The 22,098-nt window shown below is 48.4% G+C and overlaps 1 protein-coding gene across 5 annotated transcripts in view; it reads right to left on the bottom strand.

Moving 5' to 3' along the window:
• Positions 1 to 3,551: 3,551 nt before the first annotated feature.
• CACNB4 (calcium voltage-gated channel auxiliary subunit beta 4) overlaps positions 3,552 to 22,098 on the bottom strand; it is an 86,254-nt gene continuing 67,707 nt past the window's right edge. Inside the window, exons 7-15 of one of the 5 annotated variants that reach the window (XM_053948151.1) lie at positions 21,847 to 21,866; positions 21,658 to 21,738; positions 19,878 to 19,936; positions 17,764 to 17,873; positions 16,576 to 16,727; positions 16,060 to 16,155; positions 11,625 to 11,810; positions 10,476 to 10,528; positions 7,654 to 7,675 (exon numbers count right to left, since the gene is read on the bottom strand). In XM_053948151.1, coding sequence (XP_053804126.1) covers positions 10,478 to 10,528; positions 11,625 to 11,810; positions 16,060 to 16,155; positions 16,576 to 16,727; positions 17,764 to 17,873; positions 19,878 to 19,936; positions 21,658 to 21,738; positions 21,847 to 21,866 — 755 coding nt within the window. In that variant the 3' untranslated portion in view covers positions 7,654 to 7,675; positions 10,476 to 10,477. Of the gene's footprint in view, positions 7,676 to 10,475; positions 10,529 to 10,614; positions 11,243 to 11,624; positions 11,811 to 16,059; positions 16,156 to 16,575; positions 16,728 to 17,763; positions 17,874 to 19,877; positions 19,937 to 21,657; positions 21,739 to 21,846; positions 21,867 to 22,098 lie in introns of those variants that run through there. The other 4 variants (XM_053948154.1, XR_008431912.1, XM_053948155.1 and 1 more) reach the window with 4 other exon arrangements.

Genomic DNA, 22,098 nt, shown 5'->3' on the forward strand with positions numbered 1-22,098 from the left:
AAGTTCAGCATCCAGCCTGCAATGGCGTTAATTATTCATTAGCTGGCAATTATCCCCCTTTCTGCCGGTCCTCAGCTTGGAATTTCAGAAGGGTTCTTTTCTGGCCTCAGCTCTCCTGGGCTCGGGGCAGGGTTCGGTGTCCGCACAGCTGTGGGAGAGCTACCAAAGTTCAATTAAAGCGTTTATTCTGATCATTTAAATAAAAAACTCTGAGGTTTCCCCCGCCCCTGTCATTTGTTTGGGTTTTCTCCTGGTTGAACCTGGATAGTACTGCTGTTTTTTATGGGCTAAGGTGAGCTTCCCAGTGCTGCTGGAAGCTTTCTAGGAAAGCATTCCAGCGGGCAGGGCGGGTACAGCCCCGCAATTCCCTCCTGGAAGGCTGGGAGGGTTTCTTCGGGTCGTGTACGTTCTGTTCCAGCTGCAGCACAGACAGGGTCAGGGAGTCTGTGCTGGGGAAGTGCTTCGAATGCCGACAGAAGGATTTCACCACGGAAATGCTTCTGTGCAGGAAAAAACCCAAACTGAGAGAATATGGGATGGCTGAGGTTGGAAAAGGCCTCCAAGATATTTGAGTCCAACCATTCCCAGCACTGCCCCATGTCCCCAAGTGCCACATCCACTCTGGAATCCCGGCAGGGATGGGGGCTCCACCTGAGCACCTTTTCCTGAAGGAATTTCCCCAAATTCCACCCTGAGGCCGTTCCCTCTCCTCCTGTCCCTGTTCCCTGGCAGCAGAGCCCGACCCCCCCGGCTGTCCCCTCCTGGCAGGGAATTCCAGAGAGGGAAAAGATCCCTCTGCATCCTCCTTTGCTCCAGCCTGAGCCCCTTCCCAGCTCCCTCAGGAATTCTCCAGCCCTTCCCAGCTCCCTCAGGAATTCCCCAGCCCTTCCCAGCTCCCTCAGGAATTCTCCAGCCCCTTCCCAGCTCCCTCAGGAATTTTCCAGCTCCCTCAGCCACTCCTGGGGCTCCAGCCCCTTCCCCAGGACACAGACAACTTAAGCAGCTTAAGAAATTTTAACCCCTAGGATCATACAAAAACACACAAAAGCCTTTTTTTTTTTCCTCATTTATATTTATTTGAAAGCCCTTCTGCTTTTCATCAGCGGCTTAGATGAAAACTCATGTGTTAAGATCTGATTTTGAACACACAGCCAAGAAAATCCTATTAAAAGATTTTTAAGAGCTTTAAGACCTGCCTGAGGGGTGTAAGTGCACCGTGCAGCTCACCTGGCCAACGTGCCCCCGTCCCTCCAAGGTAAGGTTTGGGTGCTCACAGCATCTCCAGGAGGTTGCTGGTTCCTGTTTCTCCTTTTTGGGAAGAGGAGGCTGGAACTCTCTGCCAGAGGCAGCATCTTCCCGTGCTTTCAGTTTTCCAAGATAAAATAAATGGCTGGAGGTGGCACTCCTGGCTCTGGGCTGGTGACAAGGTGGGGTCAGTCACAGCTGGACTCGATGGCCTTGGAGGTCTTTGCCAACCATCACCAGTCTGTGCTAAACTATTAATTATCTTTTAATTATCCAATCCTTAATCCCTCCCATCATTCTGCCCCTTGTTCCTGCCTAGGAACCAATTCTAACCGAGTGGGAGATCCCACCAAGGACCAGCTCCAACCCCCTGAACATTCCCGAGAATCCTTCAAAGGAGCAGTTGGCTGCCACTACCTCATTCCCTGCTGGATCAGCAGGAATTATCTGTATTTTTGTACTTCTGGGTCACAGCTATTTAAGCTCGTTACAAAAATAAACATCATTTATTTCGCAGAGCAGATGCATCTCCTTCTTCAGAACCTCATTAAATTTTCCTCAAAACGCAACACGTGAGGCTGCTGCCAAAAACTATTGGCAAACAACAAAAATGCCACAGGACTCCGGGTTTCTCCCGAGCATCTTCCCAATCTTAGTGCAGGACACAAAAAGACTGGACAGACTTTTAAACGCTTGGTAGTTTTGTTCATTTATTGTAGAAAAGTTATTGTAATGCAGTTCATCTTTGTACATCTAAATTCCAGAAAACGAATCCATAGAAATGAGGATACTATGAGCATGCAGTCTGCATGATCCTGGTCACAAAAATAACACCACTTTTTTTTTTTTTTTTCCTTTTCTTTTTTTTTTTTTTTTTTCTCATTTTTCCAATTTTTGTAGTTTTCTTTGAAAGCCACTAAAAGCAGAGGGAGAGCAGAGCATGCACCACTGTACACATTGCATAGTATATGGTACCCACATGCCTGGTCAGGTGCTACACACACGGGGTCTAGAGGGCAAAACAAAGGGAAAATCAGCAGAAAACACAAATTTGGGGTGGCTCTGTCCCAGTAAAGGCAGTAAAGTCTTCACCAGTGTGGCTCTGAACTGGCTCCCAGCGAGGCAGCGCTGCCAGGCTCTCCCTGGGAACCAGTTTGGCTGAGAAACAGAGATTTTTCCAGGATCTGAGAAGCCCAAGGTCTGGAGTGTGCAGCTGGAATGGCAGATCCCAACGCTCTCCCCGCTCTGCTTGCACACAATCTGCATTTTGCTGGCCTGACCCTCCCTGTCTGCCCCGGGAGGGAATCAGTCAGGTGTGTCCCAATCCCAAACACACAGTTCCTTAACCTCACCTCCCTTCAGGTCTGCAGGGAATTCTTGGGAATTTTGGGTGCTGTGACTCCTCCCTCCCCCCCTCCAAGCTCTGTATCCCCACAAACATTTCCTGGGAGTGTTTTAATTCCCGACCTTGGGCTGCTGCTGTCACATCCCAGATCTACACATTGGCCAAAATTAAAGTTATTCACGTGATTCCAGATTCCAGGAGGAAATCAGCAGAAATGAATGCAGTGGGCTTTGTGATTTGAAAAGGTTCTTTTTGTTGTCATTAAGTAATTAATATGGAAGGGATACAAGTTATTGAAAAATCAATCCCACGTGCAAAATGCCAAAATCAACTGCTGAAGTATCAGGCAGCGAGTAAACAGATCAAAAATGCAATAAATCCACTGATGCTGGGTCAGAAATCTCCCCTTGGTTCCAAAAACACGATGCCAGACGCAGGAGTGGAATTATTGTAAATTTGTGCTATTACAAATGTGCTTCTTTTCCCTTGCTCTGTTGTCACACCGTTGGCAGAAGAGAGAGCTCTGAGCTCTGCTGCAGAGCAGATCTCACACGGGGATGTCCCACTTAATTACAGCTTGGTTTTCAGGCAAGACTGCTAAGGCAGGGGAGGGCCAGGAGCTGCCTTTGCTGGGCAGACCCTGCTCTTGGACACGACAGGGGTTTGGTGTCACTGCCAAGGAATTTGGTTTCCCAAATTCCCGAGGCAGGTCCATAAACCATCCTGAGCCCAAGCCAAGGCTGCTGTTCCAAAGGAATAAAGGAGTGACGCTCGGTAACATCTGAAGTGATTCCACCTCCTCCCCAAATTCTCTGGATGGATCTAATCACAATATTTCTCCTTCTTGAGTGGATTTCACACACAGTGAAAGAAATTTGAAATGTCACTCCTAAGTAGCATTTTCACCTCTTTCTCTGAGTTAATTCCTTACATATATTTTACAACTTTATTAAAATTTCTCTTTTTTTTTTTAAAGATACGCCTTTATTTTTCTATATAAAATAAACTGGGCTTGGTAACAACCTCACCAAGGTTATTCAAATGCCTCTTAGAACGACACCACACTCTCTTTTAGGATCATTTAAACTCCCATTTCCCCAGAGTTAAGCTTGGCTGCATTACAGGATCCTGCAGCCTTTGTAAGACTAATATTTGAGGGAATGAGAGGCAACTCCAACAAAATACATGGCAGCAGAATTCCAGGGATCCAAACCTGGACTGGCACCAGCAGGGATAACAGAACTTGATTTTAAAATGCACATTTTTAGGAGCAAACCCAGTTTTGTATAAATGGCATTTTATAAAACACGCATCTGATTTTGTCACGTGTAGTCTCCAATTATTTTGCCTTTAAAAAAAAAAATCAGGAATGTGGGATCAAGGACAAGTTTCAGAGGTACTGAACCTGTGAAAGAAAAGACAGCAGAGGACACATTTAATGGATTATTAAAGAAAAAAGGAGTGTCAGAACCCCTGACTTACCCAAATCAGTGTGCTGTGAACAGGAATAACAATATTGTTTTAGAATGGTGAAGTCAGTAAAGACAGGAGAGTCTGGATGCTCCAGGGAATTCTGTGGTGCTGAGACCAAACTGAATTCAGAAGATTTGGCATCAAACTGAAGTTACAAATATCAGCAGCTGTGAGTTGCACATCCCATGGGAGAAATGTTTGGCATCAGGAAAAGAATCTGTACATGTTAAATACAACTCCAGGGAGAAAGTATTTGAAATTCAAAGGTTAACAATTAAAATAATTGATTCCCAGACATAAGAACGTGCTCAATTTTCTCTTTAGAGATTGTTGTTATCACCTTGATTGGTTAAATCTTTGTTAATCCCTAAGTGTCTGAATGAGAAATATGGGTAACAACAAAACTTTAAAAAACTCCCTGTTTTATAAACATTTCTAAAACCTCTGTTCCTGCCAGAGCTCAGAACAGAGCTCTGGTCTTTAGTATTATTTTAACAACAAGAAATGATGTGAGGACTGGAGAATGGGGCTGGATTGCTTCAGTCAGGAACACATGAACTCCACAATTTCAACTAAACCACAACAGAGCTGGAATCCCACCAGGAATTACCAATCCTGATCCCCAGCACAGCTTCCACTCCTTTCTGTGTCCTGAACAGAAATCCCTTCTTCAAACAAACACTGCCCATAGTATCTGCAGTAAATGAAGAGTCTCCCAGCCTGGCTGGTGTATTTGTACTTCAGGAATATCTCTTTCCAAAGAATTCAACACCCCAGCAAGGACGGGGACCTGCAGGGCCCCTGGTTCCTTTGATCCCAATGGAATGGGCTCTGGGAGAAGCTCAGGACACCCAGGAGTGAAGGCAGCTTAACCCCACGGAATAAAGGACCTCAGGCCCATCCCTGACTTCCCTCACACGTTTGTTTTTGTCAAACCCAAGTCGTTTTGGCACTTGAGATGTTCAGGTGATGGATTGTGCAGAGCGTGGTGGCTGGGGATCCTTCCCTGGCCTGGGGTGACATGGAAGACTGAAAACAAGGCTCCAAAAGGCTCTAGGAAATATCTGACTGCAAATATGCAAATCTCCTCAAGCAGTTAACGAGCTGATCCCTAATCTAGTGCAGAATAAAGAGAAGCAGCTGCTGCCCAGGGCTCTACAGCTTCTCAGGACTTCAAAGCACAAACAAGGAAAGCTCAGAGAAGAAGGGGTCACCCAAGGCCTCCTCTGTCCTCTCTGTGTGCTGGACACGGAAAAAGGGCTGGAGAACCTCCTGGAGGATGCTCCCCTGTGCTGCAGCACAGAATCCTGCAGGAGCTGCCAGTGCCAGGTCCTGCCACGCTCCCTCAGCCTCAGAGCTCCGCTGGCATCTGCAGCCAGAGGGAATTGGGCAGGATCAGGTCTGGCAGATCCATGCAGAGCTCTGGGACTCCAGTGGATGCAGAGATTTCCCCATTTTCCCTGGTATCTGCTCCACTGGGATCACCCAGTGGTGCTGCAGCTGCCTGTTAGGCAGTGGGGTCATTAAAATGATTCATTAATCAGGTGTCTGCCCCCTTTTAATGCTGTGGGGATGGGTGTAGGTTTGGGTGCCCCACAAAGGACATGGATTGCTTTTCCCAGTAACTTCAAGAGGATAATCAGACTCCAGGATGCTGGAAACACCAGTGGTCTTTGCCAGTAGAAGAAACTGGAATATTCCAGAAATTCCTGCAGTGCTACATGCTTTCAAAGCCTGGGTTCAGCAGGCTTTGGGAGGAAAACAAGCAAATAAAAAAAGTTAATGATCCTTATTTTGGGAAGAAAACAAAAATAGTTGTGACAATAAACAAATGCACGTTCAGCATCGTAACGGTGTCAATTCCAGGGAATGTGTGCGCTGGGAATTTCGGGAGGCTCTGCTGGAAGATGCCAGTGGTTGCACAAAATGGCCAATGGGGGTCAATTTTCAATCCCATGGGATCTAAGGCTTCACTGATGGTGTAAAACACAAGGTCCAACCACAGAAATTCATCTCTTGGAAGGAACTCAAGAATCAGCAGGTGAAAGAAATGATTGGTAGGAAGTAAGGCAGCAATATCTCCAAGGATTTATCACAGCTCTTGGAATCCAAAGCTTGGAATCAGCTCCACCACTTCCCTGGGAGCAGATTTGTGTCTGATGTTCCCTTTTTATTGCAATTCTGAAGGAGATGTTGTTTGAAATGTTCATCACCGATGACTGGACAAGCCCACTCCCTCCCCTTGGATTTCATGGCTGGAATGGATCTTCTGGAGAGTTCTTGTGCGCCGCTGGAATTGTCAGACATTCAGAGGTGGATTTGGGAAGATGGAACACGTGGGCAGCTACTCGGGGTACTGGGATGTAGGGACTTGACACACGGGGTCGGAGGAGGGGATTGTTTTCCATTTCAAAAGCAGGATAAAAATGGGAGAAAAATCTGATGCCTCTATACTCCTGTTCCATTTTGGGACTTCTGGCTGTATTCAGGTAAAAGAGTGGGAAAAAATAAAGACTATTCCTAACCTCCAAGCACACAAACGATGGAGTTTGTTCCTTTTCCTGTCCCTATTTCCCGTCTCCTGCCGCAGTTCCTCCCTGCTGGTCCCAGCAAAACTGTCAGGACTGGCTGAACTCAAGAATCATTTGCCTGCAACATTCATGCCAGGTCTAAAAATAATTTGGAACTGGGAAGTGTTTTGTAACTGCTGCAATAATTTGGGATATTTGGCACTCTCGAGAGTTTACATTTGGTTTGTCTGAAAAAGCCATTCTGGAAAGAAATCGTTAGAATAAATCCTTTTACTCTAACCTGAAATGGAAATTGAGCTCCCAGCAAACAAATACTGGAGCTGACTTTCTGACTTGCAGTGGTTTGTAATTTTCAGATTTTTCTTTGTGTTTGTTTTTTTTTTTTTTTCCCAACATGCTCACGTCGACTTTCCAGTCAATTCACCCAAATTCCAACAGGAATTGGTTTATAAATTGGTTCCAACTGGAACTGGTCATTTGGAATTTCCAGCACAGGAAATTATTTTATAAGTGCCTCGATAAGTACCCAAAATTACAAACGGATGTGTCTAATACCTAAGGACAAGAAAAAAATATGGCTATAAATGCAAATGCTGTATTAAACCCAAAAAATAATCCCAAAAAACAACCTCTATGATCGGGCAGAAACGGAAGGGCCGGGCTGGGTTTTGCTGCCCCCTAATCAAACATCAATGACAGCAGAGTGCAACTGCAGTTGTCACCGTCACACCTGCCAAATTAACATGATCTAATTGTTACTCCTAGCTACGTTATGGCAAGGTACCAACGGGTGGATGCTGTTGTGCCCCAGCCCCAGGACTCAGAGCCGGTGCCGCGAGTCGTGGCTGTATCCGCCGGGGGAGCCGCGGTTGCGGTGGGGCTTGTACGAGTCCTGGTAGGGGTCAGAGAATTCCTCTTCCACGAGGGGATAGTGCTCTCGGCTGTGCTGGGAACTGGAAGACAAGCGGTTCCTGCTCTTGCGAGCCCTCTCGTTGTGGTAGTTCTCGTCGGAGGTCACGAGGCTGCGGCGCTCGAGGGGAGAGTTCTCCGCGGAGTGGCCGCCGTGCCTCCCGCGCTGGCTCTGCGGGGGCCAAAGGAGGCACAGTCAGTACCCACACCCGGGCTGCCCCAGCTCAGCTCTGCCCAGCCCCAGCCCAGCCCTTCCAGCAGCTCCTGGCTCTCATTTTCCAGCAGAGCCTGGCTGCTGCGGGGGCCGGGAGCGGGCCAGCTCTGGTTCCTGGAGCGGGAAGCTCGCCCTGCTGAGTATTACACCGAGCATGAAAAGTGAGCTGATGTAGTCAGCATTTATCACTTTTCTCTGATCAGGAACAGAACATTCACGCTGCTACTCTGCTTAGGGAATGTCTAAGCGTCCGTTTTTCTGGTTTTGGAAAACATCTGAAGATGTTTGATTGGGTTGTTTTTAAAGGTGCAGCTCTGGGCCTCATTTAAAACCCTTCCTATGACCACACCAATGATGGGCTGCTCAGCAGGCAGCCAAGGGGAGGCTAAAATCATTGGATAATAAATTCTTTCAACTGAAGCACGGTATTTAAATGTGTTGACAGAAAATCCCTTCCTAAGATAATTTATTAATTAGAAGCCTTTGCTCTCCTCACGTTCCCATAATGACAATGCCCATCACTTGTCACATGAGCAGAATTAGTTTGTATTTTTTTGCCAGTTAATGGCACAGTGAAGAAATAGTCTAAAGCAAGCGTTTTGTTTACTTTCACCACACATTAAACCTCTCAGGAGCATCAGCACCCATCTCTCAGGACAAACTCCATGCTGAAACTCCAGCCCCTGCTCTCTGGGATACAAAACCTTCCTCCTGCTGCTGCAGCCTCTGCCTGGCGACTGCTTTCCTGAATAATTGATATCCAAGGCTGCTGTGGCTGGGGCAGGGATGGAGCAGGGGGTGTGTGCTTGCAGCTCGGGGCTGGTGCTGCCAGGGAGGCTCCTGGAGAGGGGCCCTGAACGAGGGGCCCCTCTGCAACCTCAGCCCCAGATACTGGGGAGAACTCCAGCCAGGGGATCCCCATCCTCCTCTGAGCACCAGGTTTTAGTGGGGATTATGGTAAAGTGCTTCAGAAATTGAAGGCAGGCTGGGAGGGATGGGGGTGTTCATCTGGAGAAGGCTCCAGGCAGAGCTCAGAGCCCTGGGAATGTTCCCCTGGAGAAGGGAAGGCTCCAGGCAGAGCTCAGAGCCCTGGGAATGTTCCCCTGGAGAAGGGAAGGCTCCAGGCAGAGCTCAGAGCCCTGGGAATGTTCCCCTGGAGAAGGGAAGGCTCCAGGCAGAGCTCAGAGCCCCTTGCAGGGCCTGAAGGGGCTCCAGGAGAGCTGGAGAGGGACTGGGGTCAAGGGATGGAGGGACAGGAGCCAGGGAATGGCTCCCAGTGCCAGAGGGCAGGGATGGATGGGAGATTGGGAATTGGGAATTCCTGGCTGGGCTGGAATTCCCAGAGCAGCTGGGGCTGCCCCTGGATCCCTGGAAGTGCCCAAGGCCAGGGTGGACACTGGGGCTTGGAGCAGCCTGGGACAGTGGGAGGTTTCCCTGCCCATGGATGGGCTTTAAGGTCCTGTCCAACCCAAACCATTCTGTGGTTCCTTGATTCCATGATGAATTATCCTTGTGTTTATCTGACACAAATGCAGTTTGGATGTAAAATCCCCTCACCAATTGTAGCTTTAACTCTGTGCTCACCCCTCTGCCTTCCCTGTGGGAATTCACCTCTGGGGCTGCATCCTGCTGCTTTCCTGGAACCTTCCTGCTTCCCTGGGCTGTGTGCTCATCCCAGGGCTGCTGAGCTCCCGGGTGTCAGCACGGGACACGCCTGCGCTGGGTACACTTGGCTCTGATGGCCCAGGTAACTTTTGATCCTGCTGTGTGATCCTCACAAACCTCAAAAGCTGAGCTACAGGATTTGAATCCATGCACTGAAATTAGGCTAGATGTGTTTACAGCTAACCAGTCACAGAGGCAAACGACTGGTGCCAAGGAGTTAGAGAATCCCAGGATGGTTTGGATTGGAAAGGAAATTAAGGATCACCTAATTCCTTCCCCTGCCATGAGCAGGGACACCTTCCACTATCCCAGGTTGGTCCAAGCCCCATCCAACCTGGCCTGGGACACTTCCAGGGATCCAGGGGCAGCCACAGCTTCTCAGAGCAATAAATATTTTTCTAGGCAAAGATCAAATTTGCTCTTCCCCCTCAGCTCAGCATCGAGCTGTTCCTTTAAGGAAGGCAGTTCCCAAGGATTCAGGTGTGGCAGAGCCAGCCCTGCCACCTGTGCCCTCTCTGACTGCTCTGGATCTGTGCCACGGAACGTGACCCTCGTGACTTCCACGAGTCAGGAGTTCAGGCAGAACTTTCAGTTCTCACTAAACCAAAGCCCAGGCCACAGCCAGGTAGAAATGGGAGTCTCCCAAATGTGGATTTGGTGAAGCAGGGACAGCCTATCCCAGCACACCTCTGTCAGGCTCACTGCTATGTAGCCTTTGGGCTTTTGCTTCTCAGTCTCCCAAGGGCAGAAGGAATACAAAATCTTCCTGCACCACAAGCACCTTTGCTAGTTTAATTAGCCTGAGTGCCTTTTAATTATCACAAACATCATCACAGTGAAAGCTGATGCAAATCCTTCAAAGGTTTGAACGAGCATAAAACCTCCTCGTGGACAGCAGGGATGGTGGAAGCCCCTACTGTGAGATACCCATGGAAAAGAGCAGGGCCTGAACCCTGGTGGCACGGAAAACCTGCAGCTCTGGTTGGGCATGGATCACTCCGGGAGAAATTTACCCCTCTGCAGAGCACCAGCACCATTGATCCCACCGAAACCCTTTGGAATTCGGGTGAAGTGGGGATTAAGTGATGCATACCTTCAGCCAGCCCACTGCACAGGGGTGATTTTCATCTTCAGTGTGAGTTTTCCCTAAGTAAATGGAGCAACATTTCACAGTTATTGCTGGTGTCCATTGATCAGAGAGAAATAAATGCCTGAAAAAAATTCTGTGGATACACCCAGTTCTCAAAATGAAACTGAAGAGGTGAAAGTTCTGCAGATGGTATTTTATTGGCATGAAGGGATGGAAAACTGAAATTTTAAGGCAAGTGGAAAATGGAAACAACAGTTTACATGTGCATGTTATTATTAGTAACAGAACAGTGCTTGTGCATTCAGCCACTCAGGAGACAGTGACTTGCTGGTCCCAGTAAAACCAAGCAGGGCTTTAGAAAGGTGAGTGCAGGAATTAAGCACCTTCGGGGAAGTGCAGCTCACTCACAGCAAAGCCAGCTGGATGTTAACTGAAAACACCAAACAACAGTCATTTCCTCCAAAACTGTTACCTGCTTCCAGACACTCCACAAGCAGAGCAGACGTTACATTTGTCAGGTGAATTATTCATTAAATGTCATTTGTTCAGTTCTATTTCTGAAGTACATTAGCAAGTGACACTCCTGGAGTCCCCCACACACTGAAACTTGCAGGATTTAAAGCTCCCTGCAATCCTGAGCCCCTCAAGCATTCCCAGTTATTAGCCCCAAACATTTCTGGTTTCAAACTTAATAAAGCACGTACTTCTCATTAAGGACTATTTACATGCCACGATTGAAGTGTCAAAGTTCAGCCGAGTCTGAGCTATCCCTGTGGAAAAAAAGGGTCACAATTTTTTTCAATGGGTAAAAAAAAAAAAAAAAAAAAGTCTTTTATTCACACTCAAAGACCAAGCTTTTCCACCCAAAAGTGAATATTTGGTGAAGTTACGAGGGCAGGATAAAAGGGATTGTAACAGAGCTGACTGCTGGCTAGGAAATGGATGCTTATTTTACCTCCCACTAAAGGCAGAGCGTTCCCAGCGCTCAGCGCCGCGCTGAGGAGCTGCCTCCTCCCTGGCTGCACCCCCGGAGCTGGCGCTGGCAGCGGCTCACAGAGCAGGTGCCAGCGCCAGCACAGCCCCTGGCACACTGGACAGAGCACGGAGCAGACCCACCTGCTGGCTGCCCGCGGCCCCGGGGCCCGTTCCTACCTGCAGGCCGGAGATGGCGGCGGGGTACGGGGACAGCGCCGAGGGCCCCAGGCTCCTGCCCAGCAGGGGCGTCATGGGCGCGGCGCTGGACGTGTGCGTGGCTCTCCAGTAGGCCTCCAGGTACTCGGCCAGGTGCTCGCAGGCGTCCTCCAGCTGGTTCTCGTCCAGGATCACGTCAAACATGTCCTGGGCACAGGGACAACACGCGGTCACGGCCGGGGGACGCGGGGCTGGCGAGCAGCGCTCATCACGCCGAGCCTCGGAGCTGTTGTTCACGGAGCGGGGCAGAGGGGAGGGAGCTGGAAGCATGGAGAGGGGTTCCTGCAACAGCAGGGAGGGACGGGGGGGCACGGATTCACACTGAAACACAGCAGGGAGGGATGGGACACTGGGGAGGAATTCCTGCCTGGGAGGGAGGGGAGCCCCTGGAATGGAATTCCCAGAGAAGCTGTGGCTGCCCCTGGATCCCTGGCAGTGTCCCAGGCCAGGCTGGACGGGGCTGGAGCAGCCTGGGACAGTGGGAGGTGTCCCTGCCGTGGCAGGGCTGGGACTGGATGAGGTTTGAGGTCCCTTCCACCCCAAACCATTCCATGATTCCGTAGCTGGAAATGAAAATGGTACAAGTGAAAATGGCTTTAGAAGGTGACCAAGAGCCAAAGCCCTCAGGAGTCACTGGACACCGTCCCTCGGTCCCTGGGTGTTGCATGAACTCTCTTTTGTTCCTGGGCACAAAGCTCTTCAATTTATTTATTTCTTTCCAGTGCTGATGCCCCTAAAAGCATTCCCACAGCAGTGAAGGCAGCAGGCAGTCCTGACAGCAGCAGCATTCCTGCCTCAGGGAATTCTCCAGACACCTCCTCCATGTGCTGGCTGAAACCACCTCCATCCCTGCCTGTCCTCCAGCCTGCCAGAACCAGCAGAGCCCCTCGAGAGAAACACAGCCTTATTTTCAGCAGTTCAACTTCCTATCTCATCTCGAATCTGAACTTTGCAAAATACTGTGAGAACAGCACAGGAAATGGCAAATAAGTGCAGGTGCTGTGGGTGTAAAGGGCAGCCAGCATCAACCACAGGCTGCTCTCTTCCACCTGTTTTTACAGCTCTCAAAATAAGACTTAAAATAATAAAGCATTTTTTCTTCTTTTTTTCATTTATTCTCTCTTCCCAGCGTGGCAGAGAAAAGTTTCCTCCTCTGCCAGCAAGGAGGAGTTTCCTTCTAATCAGAATATTCCCAACACTGCATCTCTTGGTCCAGTTCAGGGTTTATTGCTCTTCTTTTGCTCCTTTCTTTATTTACTGCTTTTACTCTTTTGCTATTCACCCACATGTTGATGCACCACACATTCCAGTTTATCACTCACTTGTGGAAGAAGTCATCAATTAAACCACAGTTAAATTAGAAAATAAAATAATGTGGTTTGCTTGCATGTACTTTGCTTTGGAAAAGATGGAAATTAAGCACTTGGGAGTGCAACATGTTTTCTTCAATAAAGAATTAAACTGGATTTAGGACTCTTTATGCTCTGAATATTCCCCTGCACAATAAGACTGGACTGGGAGCCTCTCAGGCTGTGCCTGGAGGAGCTGCAGCCCTGGCAGGATCCTGACTCCAGTGTGTGACATGGAAAATAAACTACAGAGAACCAAACACTCAGCTTTTCTCCTGCATTTAACAGTTCTGCTCATCCCTCAGCTGGGTCTGTTCTGTTTCCACATATTTGGCAGGAAATCATCTTTGAGGGAGATCCCTGTTTGTGAGGGGCATGGAGCAAAGCAGTTCCTCTGCAAGATGTTCTGCAAGCTCCTGGTGACTCTCTAGTGATACAAGTGGCCTTTCCTGAAGAGCTCATCCGTGGCCACTGTCCTCTGCTATTTCTTTTGGTTTGCTGTAGAACCACTGTGGACCTGAGAGGAGGAAGAATTTCAGCTTGTAGATATGTCCTAATTATATTTTAATTAACCAAAGCGCTTGAATTCTGCTGCTGTGTAATCTCAGGTATTTTTTAGGTTGTGTCAAACAGACCAGAGGGGTTTGTACCCTCTCTTAGCACGGACATGAATTCAGAAGTTTCAAACAATAACAGCCATGATGAACTGTTGATGAGCAGTGGATGTAAGGCTGTACAGTTTGTGTTTCCTTGAGCCCTGTCATGCTCCTGCAGTGGAGTTCCTGGAGCCCTGCAATATTCCTGTGTCCTGCAACATTCCTGGAGCCCTGCAATATTCCTGGAACCCTGCAATATTCCTGTATCCTGCAATATTCCTGTGTCCTGCAATATTCCTGGAGCCCTGCAATATTCCTGGTGTCCTGCAATGTTCTTGGAGCCCTGCAATATTCCTGGAGCCCTGCAATATTCCTGTATCCTGCAATATTCCTGGAGCCCTGCAATATTCCTGTATCCTGCAATATTCCTGTATCCTGCAGTGTTCCTGTATCCTGCAATATTCCTGGAGCCCTGCAATATTCCTGGAGCCCTGCAATATTCCTGGAGCCCTGCAATATTCCTGTATCCTGCAATATTCCTGGAGCCCTGCAATATTCCTGGGCGCTGCAGTGCCCAACACTGGCTCGAGCAGTGTCAGGGGCAGATTAGCAAGGAATTAATAATGAAAGCAGTTCCTGAGCTCAAATATGCCCAAAGAGACAGCTATTTTTACAGCTATTTTTACAATGTCTAGACATGCAGCACCAGCTCATTCCTTATGGCTGCCTCTCAGCAGAGGAACACGGTGAGGACTGCATCCTGTGCAAGGACCTTCCCTTTAAACCAACACTCCAAATTCTCCTCTTGCAGGAATCTGAGCTGCTAGAGAGAGCAGGAGAGAGGGAGCAGTGCCTTTGCTCTTAGCAATGAACTTCTACTTAATTAAACCATGGGCCAGTTTTAATTTCAAGCCAAGCCAGACTGTCACCTCTCTGGGAGAGCTCAAAGTCAGCACTCACTTCCTTCCCATCACCAGTGCAAAGTGCTGAGCTGGTTTGTGAGCAGCTCCTGGGCAGGGCAGGGCTGGGTTCACAGCTGAAACCTGGGACTCTGACATTTGGAGAAGCTTTTCTGATCCAGGTGGGGCCTCACCTGGCTGCCTTCAGCACTGGAATGCAATTCCAGGCCTGGGTGTTGAGGCAGAGTTCAGTAAATCTGGGGATGGACAATCCAAGTGCCCCAATGCACCCCACATGGATTATTTCATGGCATCTGGGAATCCCACGAGTTAGAAGGGACCTAAAAAACCATCTCATCCACGCCCTGCCAAGGGCAGGGACACCTTCCACTATCCCAGGGTGCTTCAAGCCCTGTCCAGCCTGGCCTGGGACACTGCCAGGGCAGCCACAGCTTCTCTGCTAACATCTCTCATTTCAGCTGATGTCAGTGAAGTGAGGCTGAGTAAGAGGAAACCACTGCATAAAGAGCAAAAAAAAAGGCTGTGAAACTGCCCAGGGTTCTGTGTGCAGGTGCCAGAGGAAACACCTTTCACACAGGACCACGTGCAGAGGGCTGTTCTGTGTGTAAGCTCAGGGGAAACACCACAAACAGGGGCAGCTCCAACTCCAGTTCCAACACCCATCAGCAGCTGGGAAGGGATGTGTCTTAGAGGGATCACTCTGTTCTCCAGGACATTACAGTTAGTGGGAGCTGGATGGCTCACAGGAATAACCCAGCAGCATTTTAAGAGATCACAACTCAGTAGGAAATCCCATGTGAGAAATGTAACACAGCTGAGCTCTGCAGAAGAACAGGCTGCCCAGAGAAGCTGTCACTGCCCTGGTACCTCTGCACTCTGCACTCCCATCCCAATATCCCACAGGATCCCACACAAAGCCCCATCCAAGTCCATTTCCACTGCCTCTGTCCCAGAAACCAGGTGTGGCTTTCAAAACTAAAGGCAAGTTTGAGCTGCCCTGTCCAAATCCCTGCAGAGCCTCTCCCACAACCCTGCCCATGAGCCCTGCAGGCCTCTGCTCCATCAGCAGGAATTCAGGACTCCAGGAGAGGGGCAGGATCTTTGACCAGGAGCTGTGCTCTGATGAGGTGTCTGGGATGGCCTGCAGGATCAGGAGCAGGGCTCACATGCCTGCACACTCCCCTTTCCCTTTCCCCACGCTCCCTGTGCAGTGAGGGGAGGCCTCTCCAAACCCAGACTTTGTCCCTCTGGGAGCTGCAGCTCCACAGATGATGTAACTTGCTAACGAACACATTTGTTGTCCCCTCCACGTCATTCCTGCCCTGTCACCCTGCCAAAGACCAAAACAAACCCGGGGCAGGAGATAACCAGGATGAAAGTCTGCAGCACTTTGTGTCTCACGAGTGCAGGGCCGTGTGAGCACCACCAGGCAGTGATAAAGGATGGACCCAGCTCTGCACAGGGATCAGCACAGCAGGAATCATCAGAATTCCACAAAGCAGGAGTTCTTCAGCCTCTCCTCTGTACTTACTGGTGGGCATTGTGCAAGTTTATCAGCTGCCACCAACTGGACGTTCAAGTGTTTGCTTTGTGACTTCCCTCTGGACTTGATCAGTCGCTGCAGAACCTGCCAGGAGGAAAGGGCAAAAGGTGAGTTCAAGGATCATTTTTCTCCCTAAAGCTCAGCCTGACATCCCTCTGAGGGATTACCAAGAACAGAAGCTCACCATAAAATATTGCCCTTGAATATCCCAAACCTTTCTGATAACTCCTCTGAGAACTGGGAACATTTCCCTCTGGATCACGTTTGAACCCTTGAAAAATTTCAAATGCACTTCTGCTTTATCCTACTTTAAGTCTTAAGTTATTTCTGACAATAGAGAAGCATGAAAATCATATTTATACAGAATTTTCTGGATTGCTGGATGGACTGTAGCACACCAGCAGCACATTATATCACTTTTTCATCTTTTCAGGTGCACATTCCACACTGCCCATTCCCACCCTGCCCTCCAGCTCCCTCCTGGATCTTAGGGTGAGGAATTACCTTTGGAGAGGACACCTTCACATGGACAATAATTGGTGCTAGAGATGTCTTGATAAGCTGTGCAGGGTGATTTATAGTGTCTGCATCCAGGACAACCAGCTGTAAGGACCTGGCCAGCTCAAAGATTCTTTCAATCTCACTCTGCACTTCAGCTGCAAAGGAAAACAAAGCAGGTGAAACCACTGGGACAAAAATACCCTCACCCACTTACTGTCACAGACTCCACATGTGAATTGATGGCACTGCTATAAAATAATCTGTTATACCTCTAGTGCAAGCAGTCACTCAGCACGGCAGAGATTTGGAATTTGGGTTCTTTTTTTTACCAAACCCAACTCCTCTTAGATCCTGGGAAGGTGTCCCAGAGGGCAGGATTTTGGAATGTACGTGACACACAGAAATTTCCACCCTTGTGCAAGAAAGAATCACACAATCACAGAACCATCAAGGTTGGAAAAGACTTCCAAGATCATGGAGTCCAACTAAAAATTCCTCAGGCCACTGCTCCCCAGCACTCCTGACACTGAGGAGAGGAGCAGGACCCAAAGTCTCACAGCCAGACAGCAAAATTCAGCTGTAACTGCTCAAAATTAAACACAAAACTGGTCCCAGGGTCAGGAATAACATTTCCTTGGCTGGACAAGTGAAAGCTCTTTGGCTCCTTGTGATGTGGAATTAAAAGCACAGGGCTGGGAAGGAGGAGGAGCTGAGAGGCCAGCTCAGGATTATGCAGTAAAATGCTGTAGACACATTTAAATCTGCACAACTGCTGTGATCTTGGGAATGGCTGGAGCTGAGCCAGGGCAGGGTCAGGTTGGATTTCAGGGCAAGGTTCTTCCCTCAGAGGTGCTGGGCACTGCCCAGGCTCCCCAGGGAATGGGCACATTCCCAAGGCTGCCAGAGCTCCAGGAGGGTTTGGACAGTGCTCCAGGGGTGCTCAGGGTGGGATTTTGGGCCAGGAGCTGGATCCATGATCCTGTGGGTCCCTTCCAGCTCAGACTGGGAATCCCACAAGTTAGAAGGGACCTAAAAAACCATCTCATCCACGCCCTGCCAAGGGCAGGGACACCTTCCACCATCCCAGGGTGCTTCAAGCTCTGTCCAGCCTGGCCTGGGACACTGCCAGGGCAGCCACAGCTGCCCCTGTGTGTAAGCACAGCCTGAGTTCCAGCTGTGCCAGGGCCTTACCTAGGCTGGACCTGGTGTTGGAGCGCTCAATGATCGCCCTCTTGCTGGGGTTGTTGAGCACAGACCTCTTGGCCAGGGAGATGTCAGCTGTCACTCTGGTTATGGATATCCTGGCAGGAGAGCACAGCACACACTGACACAGGAGTGGGATTTCCACAGCCCATTTTCCACAGCCACAGCCCATTCCAAAGGGCAAACACAACCAAACACGCCCAGGCACGTTTCCAGATGAGTTATGGCATCGTTAAAGAACAATCCTAACAGAAGTGCTGGGTAACTGGGATGTATTTCCTATTCCCTGAGCCCTGGGATGGAGCTCCTGCTATTCTCCTTAGTGCATTAATTAACTTTCCTCCTCCCAGCTCACTCATCTCCTGCATGAATTTACACAGTGCCATAAATGCTGTGAGTTATGTGAGGCTCGGGGCACTCAGAAGGAGGGAGCTGCAATGTAGCAGCACTTCCCCTTCCCTCAGAGTTACACCAGGAGTAAACCCAGCCCAGCTGACAGGGAGCTGTGCCAGGGGCTGGGATGAGCAGGAGAAAAGGAACTGGAACTCTCTGGGCTGCCTGAACTCGAGTTTAACTTCACTGCACCTCTTTAACTTAAGGCAGGTGATTTATTTGCTTCATCAGTCAGTGAGTTAGAAAGACACAAAATGTTACAAAGCAAAGACCACACAATCCCTTCATGAAAAATCCAATTAGGAGGCCTGGGATGAGCCAAGGAGCCAGGGAAAAATGGAAAGAAAACAAGCTGGGAATGACCAGCAGCTTCTGCACAGAACATAAGATTTATGCAGCTCTAAGTGGAATTTTCAGCTGCAGGGTTAAAAAGAAGTGCAGTTATTTTTCTGCATAATACATAAATAAATGCATACATGGAGGCCAAAAGTTAAAATGAGTTTAAAATAGAAATGAATGGATTGTGGGTCTTGGGCTCACTGGCCAGCAGGGGAGCTTGCAGTTACAAAGGAAGGAGCTGGCAAAGCCCAGGGAATTCAGAGGCAGGGAAGGAGTCAGGTCTCTCTGATGCCTTTGGAAAGGCTCTTCCTTGGACACTCAGCTCCTTTCTTGGTAACGTGGACCTCTCCCGAAACTGCTGAAGAGATGGAAAGAAAGAAAGAAGAAAGAAAAGGGAGGGAGGAGAAAGCCCACAAAGCCATAAAAGTTGGCAGAAGGACCAAGAAGAAGCTTTTTCCTGAGCTCCTCAGAGCTAAAATCAATGGTCTCCGGCTGCTGGTGGCACTGAGCTCTCCACTGCTGAAATTTCATCCTCCCACCTGATCCAGCTGCCAATCCTGCTGATGGAGTTAGGACTTCCAGAAAATCACTTGAGCTGAGCAGCTCAGAACAGACCAGGAGAGGAGATACTTTGGACAGAAGTTGATCATTAAACGTTCTCTCTGAGCTGTTTAGGGATCAGTTCAGCACTGCCACCTCCTCACTCCTAAAATCCATAAATCCTGCTCCAGCTCTTCTAGAGAACATCATTTTCCCTGCCCTGGTGGTTTGGGTATTTCAAAGCTGACTTAGTGTTATGTGTTACCAGAACAGCTTCTTTTCCCAGCTGGAATACCCTGAACTAACTGGGAAGGGCAGAACATCCCAGAGATGCAGCAGACACCTACAAGGACTGAGGTGATGCCAGGGACCAAGCCAGTGCTCCTAGCAAGGAAATCCAAATTATCCTCTGCAGCTCACCAGGAAATGCTCCAGCTGAAGATGAACCCTCCTTACAATTCTTTTTCTGTGTTTTTTATTTCTCAGCATTTCATTCTTCCAACCACCCTTTTCAGTATTTTTGCCTACTTAGGGCAGTCAAAATAAAATCTCATATAAGGAATATTTTAGAGGTGATTTTTCTTAGGTGTTGGGAAGACACTGAGACAGAAGTCTTGTGTTAAACTAAGAAATCCTAGCCCAGAAATGCAGATATGTGCACCCCTAGAAACACATCAGCTGTGTCCCACTCTTCAGTGGCGACACAAAGCCAGAAATTCAGCTTTGATCATGCAGCAAACCCTCTGGCATTAAAAAAATAAAATAAAATAATTGACTGAAATGTTAATAACACATGGGCAAAGCAGCATGAGAAGGACAGAGTTTCTCACCTCCCATCAAACCTGTGCTTCAGGAAGTCAAAGAGAGCTTTCTGCATCATGTCTGTCACCTTGGCAGAGGGGAGAAGATTGAGCAGGGGGGTGGGCAGGGAGAGAAAGAAGCCAAAAGGAAGGAAAGAGGTGAGTAGAAGGCAGGGACACAGCCAACAATCCACACCCTTGCTGGGCAGAACCATCCCACAGTGCCATGTCCTGCCACAGCACTCGGCAGCAAATCCCTGGAAGTTTCCTGACTCCCTGGCCCAAGGGCAGAGCTGTCCCTGTGTGTGCTCCTGTCCTGAGCTGCACTGAGCATTCCTCACCCCCCTCACATCCAGCACCACTCCCAAAGCTGCAGAGCAGGGCACAACCCTGGGGAATGTTTGCTGGCCAGAGCACTTGGGCTTGTCCTACACAACACTGTTCCAGCGGCCCGCAGACTTCAGGGATGAGATCTGTCCTGCTGGGGACTGACTGCTCCCACAGAGGGATGACAGCAAAAAGATGGGATGTTCAAATCTGGGAACACAGCTGAGCTGCTCAGCCCCGAGAGCTGTCATCTCTGCCATCTGATTTATTGAGCAGCTCCTTGTCCTTTGCAGGACAGCTCAGGCTGACAATTATTATCTGCCAGGCCAGGCAGCAGCTTCATCAAAGCCCCCAGGCCTCTCTGCCAGTTTATTTCCCTCCTTCCAACTGATTCCTTCAGCATTTAGACAGGAGAAAAACAGTCAAAATAAATTCCCCCAAGTAAGGTCAAGTATTTTTGTTATTGAAATTAATATTCTGTGTTACCATTTCCACACATCTGTATGTTCAAGGTGTTGTGTTTAGTGTTGTTTTATTAAAAAAAAAAAAAAAAGAGACAGGGTGGCAGATTTGAAGAGGTTTTTATGAACAAACAGCCTCTCTCCCCTCCAAACTCGAGAGGTAAATTGATCTGTGGTGCAGCACAGAGGGAATTTACTCCTGTCAAAAAACTTCCCCATCAAATTAAAAGGCAGAGAGCAGAACATGAAGTACCTGCTCTGCTGAGCTGCACCTTCAGTCACTCTCACATAAAAACAATGCCAGAACACTGCATTATGCCAGGGCTGTCACCTCCCAAAAAGAACCATTCCAATTTGTTTAATAATACCCTATAAATTACTGACAACATTAATTAAGCTTAATGAAGTGTATCTTTGATTTTATGTTCATTTAGTTCCTGGTTCAGCACTTCCCAGATGGCTGAGCTCCCTAAACTGCCCTGCTCCAAGTCTCTGCTGGTTTAGCACGTGGTAAATGCTCACTTGAGTCTGCAGCAGCCCAAAAAACACTGTCCTGGTTATCTGGGCACCTTATCCTGCCCACTTCCGCCTGGGCAATCTTTTAGGAGGGTTAAAGGTTTCTTTGCAAAATATTTGAATTTATCAATAAAGTGAAAAAAAGGAGAACAACAAGGAAGCTCCTTCAAATGTTTTGCTAATTGAGTTCAAAGCACGGGCTGGTTTGATGAGCATTTTTCATGTGTAGAGTCCAGCTCATTAACTTGACTTCTTGTAGCAGACACAAATTCTCTTTTTTACTTGATTTAATCAGGAATGAGTGCACTGAAGAGAACGGATTTGCACTGTGCTTAAAACAGTACAAGTCAGAAGTAACTCTTAGCTCTTACAGAACATTTTGGTAATTATTTAAGCTGAATCACTTGAAATTATCATAAAGCAGTTGCACTGAGCCACACACTGAATTACTGAGGATGATCAGAGAGAATGAAAGTTGAATTAACTGCAAACACCTCAGTCCATACCTCATAGCCTTTGAGTGATGGGCCCACCAACACCACAGGTCTCATGGATGGCACTACATCATAGGGGGGAATATGTTCTGTCTAGAGGGAAAAAACAACCCTTCAGATCATCAGCCAAACAAATCCATAGGGAAATCCTGGCAATTAGGAAGCAGGAGGAAATAAAATGGAAACAAAAGCATTACTTACCACTTTTTGTTTCTGTTTTGCTAGAAGACCAAATGAGAACTTGGTTAAAACAAACCCAGGCAACCAAAACCCCTTTGCCAAAGCACTTTGATTTCTGTCTGAGCACCTCCCTCTGCTCAGGCCTGACTAAACTGGGCAATCTGTGCATTAAACTGGGCAATCTGCATTAAACTGGGCATTCTGTGCATAAACTGGGCATTCTATACATTAAACTGGGCAATCTGTGCATTAAACTGGGCAATCTGTGCATTA

This window comes from Vidua chalybeata, chromosome 7, assembly GCF_026979565.1.
Source record: "Vidua chalybeata isolate OUT-0048 chromosome 7, bVidCha1 merged haplotype, whole genome shotgun sequence".
NCBI classification, from domain to species: Eukaryota; Metazoa; Chordata; class Aves; order Passeriformes; family Viduidae; genus Vidua; species Vidua chalybeata.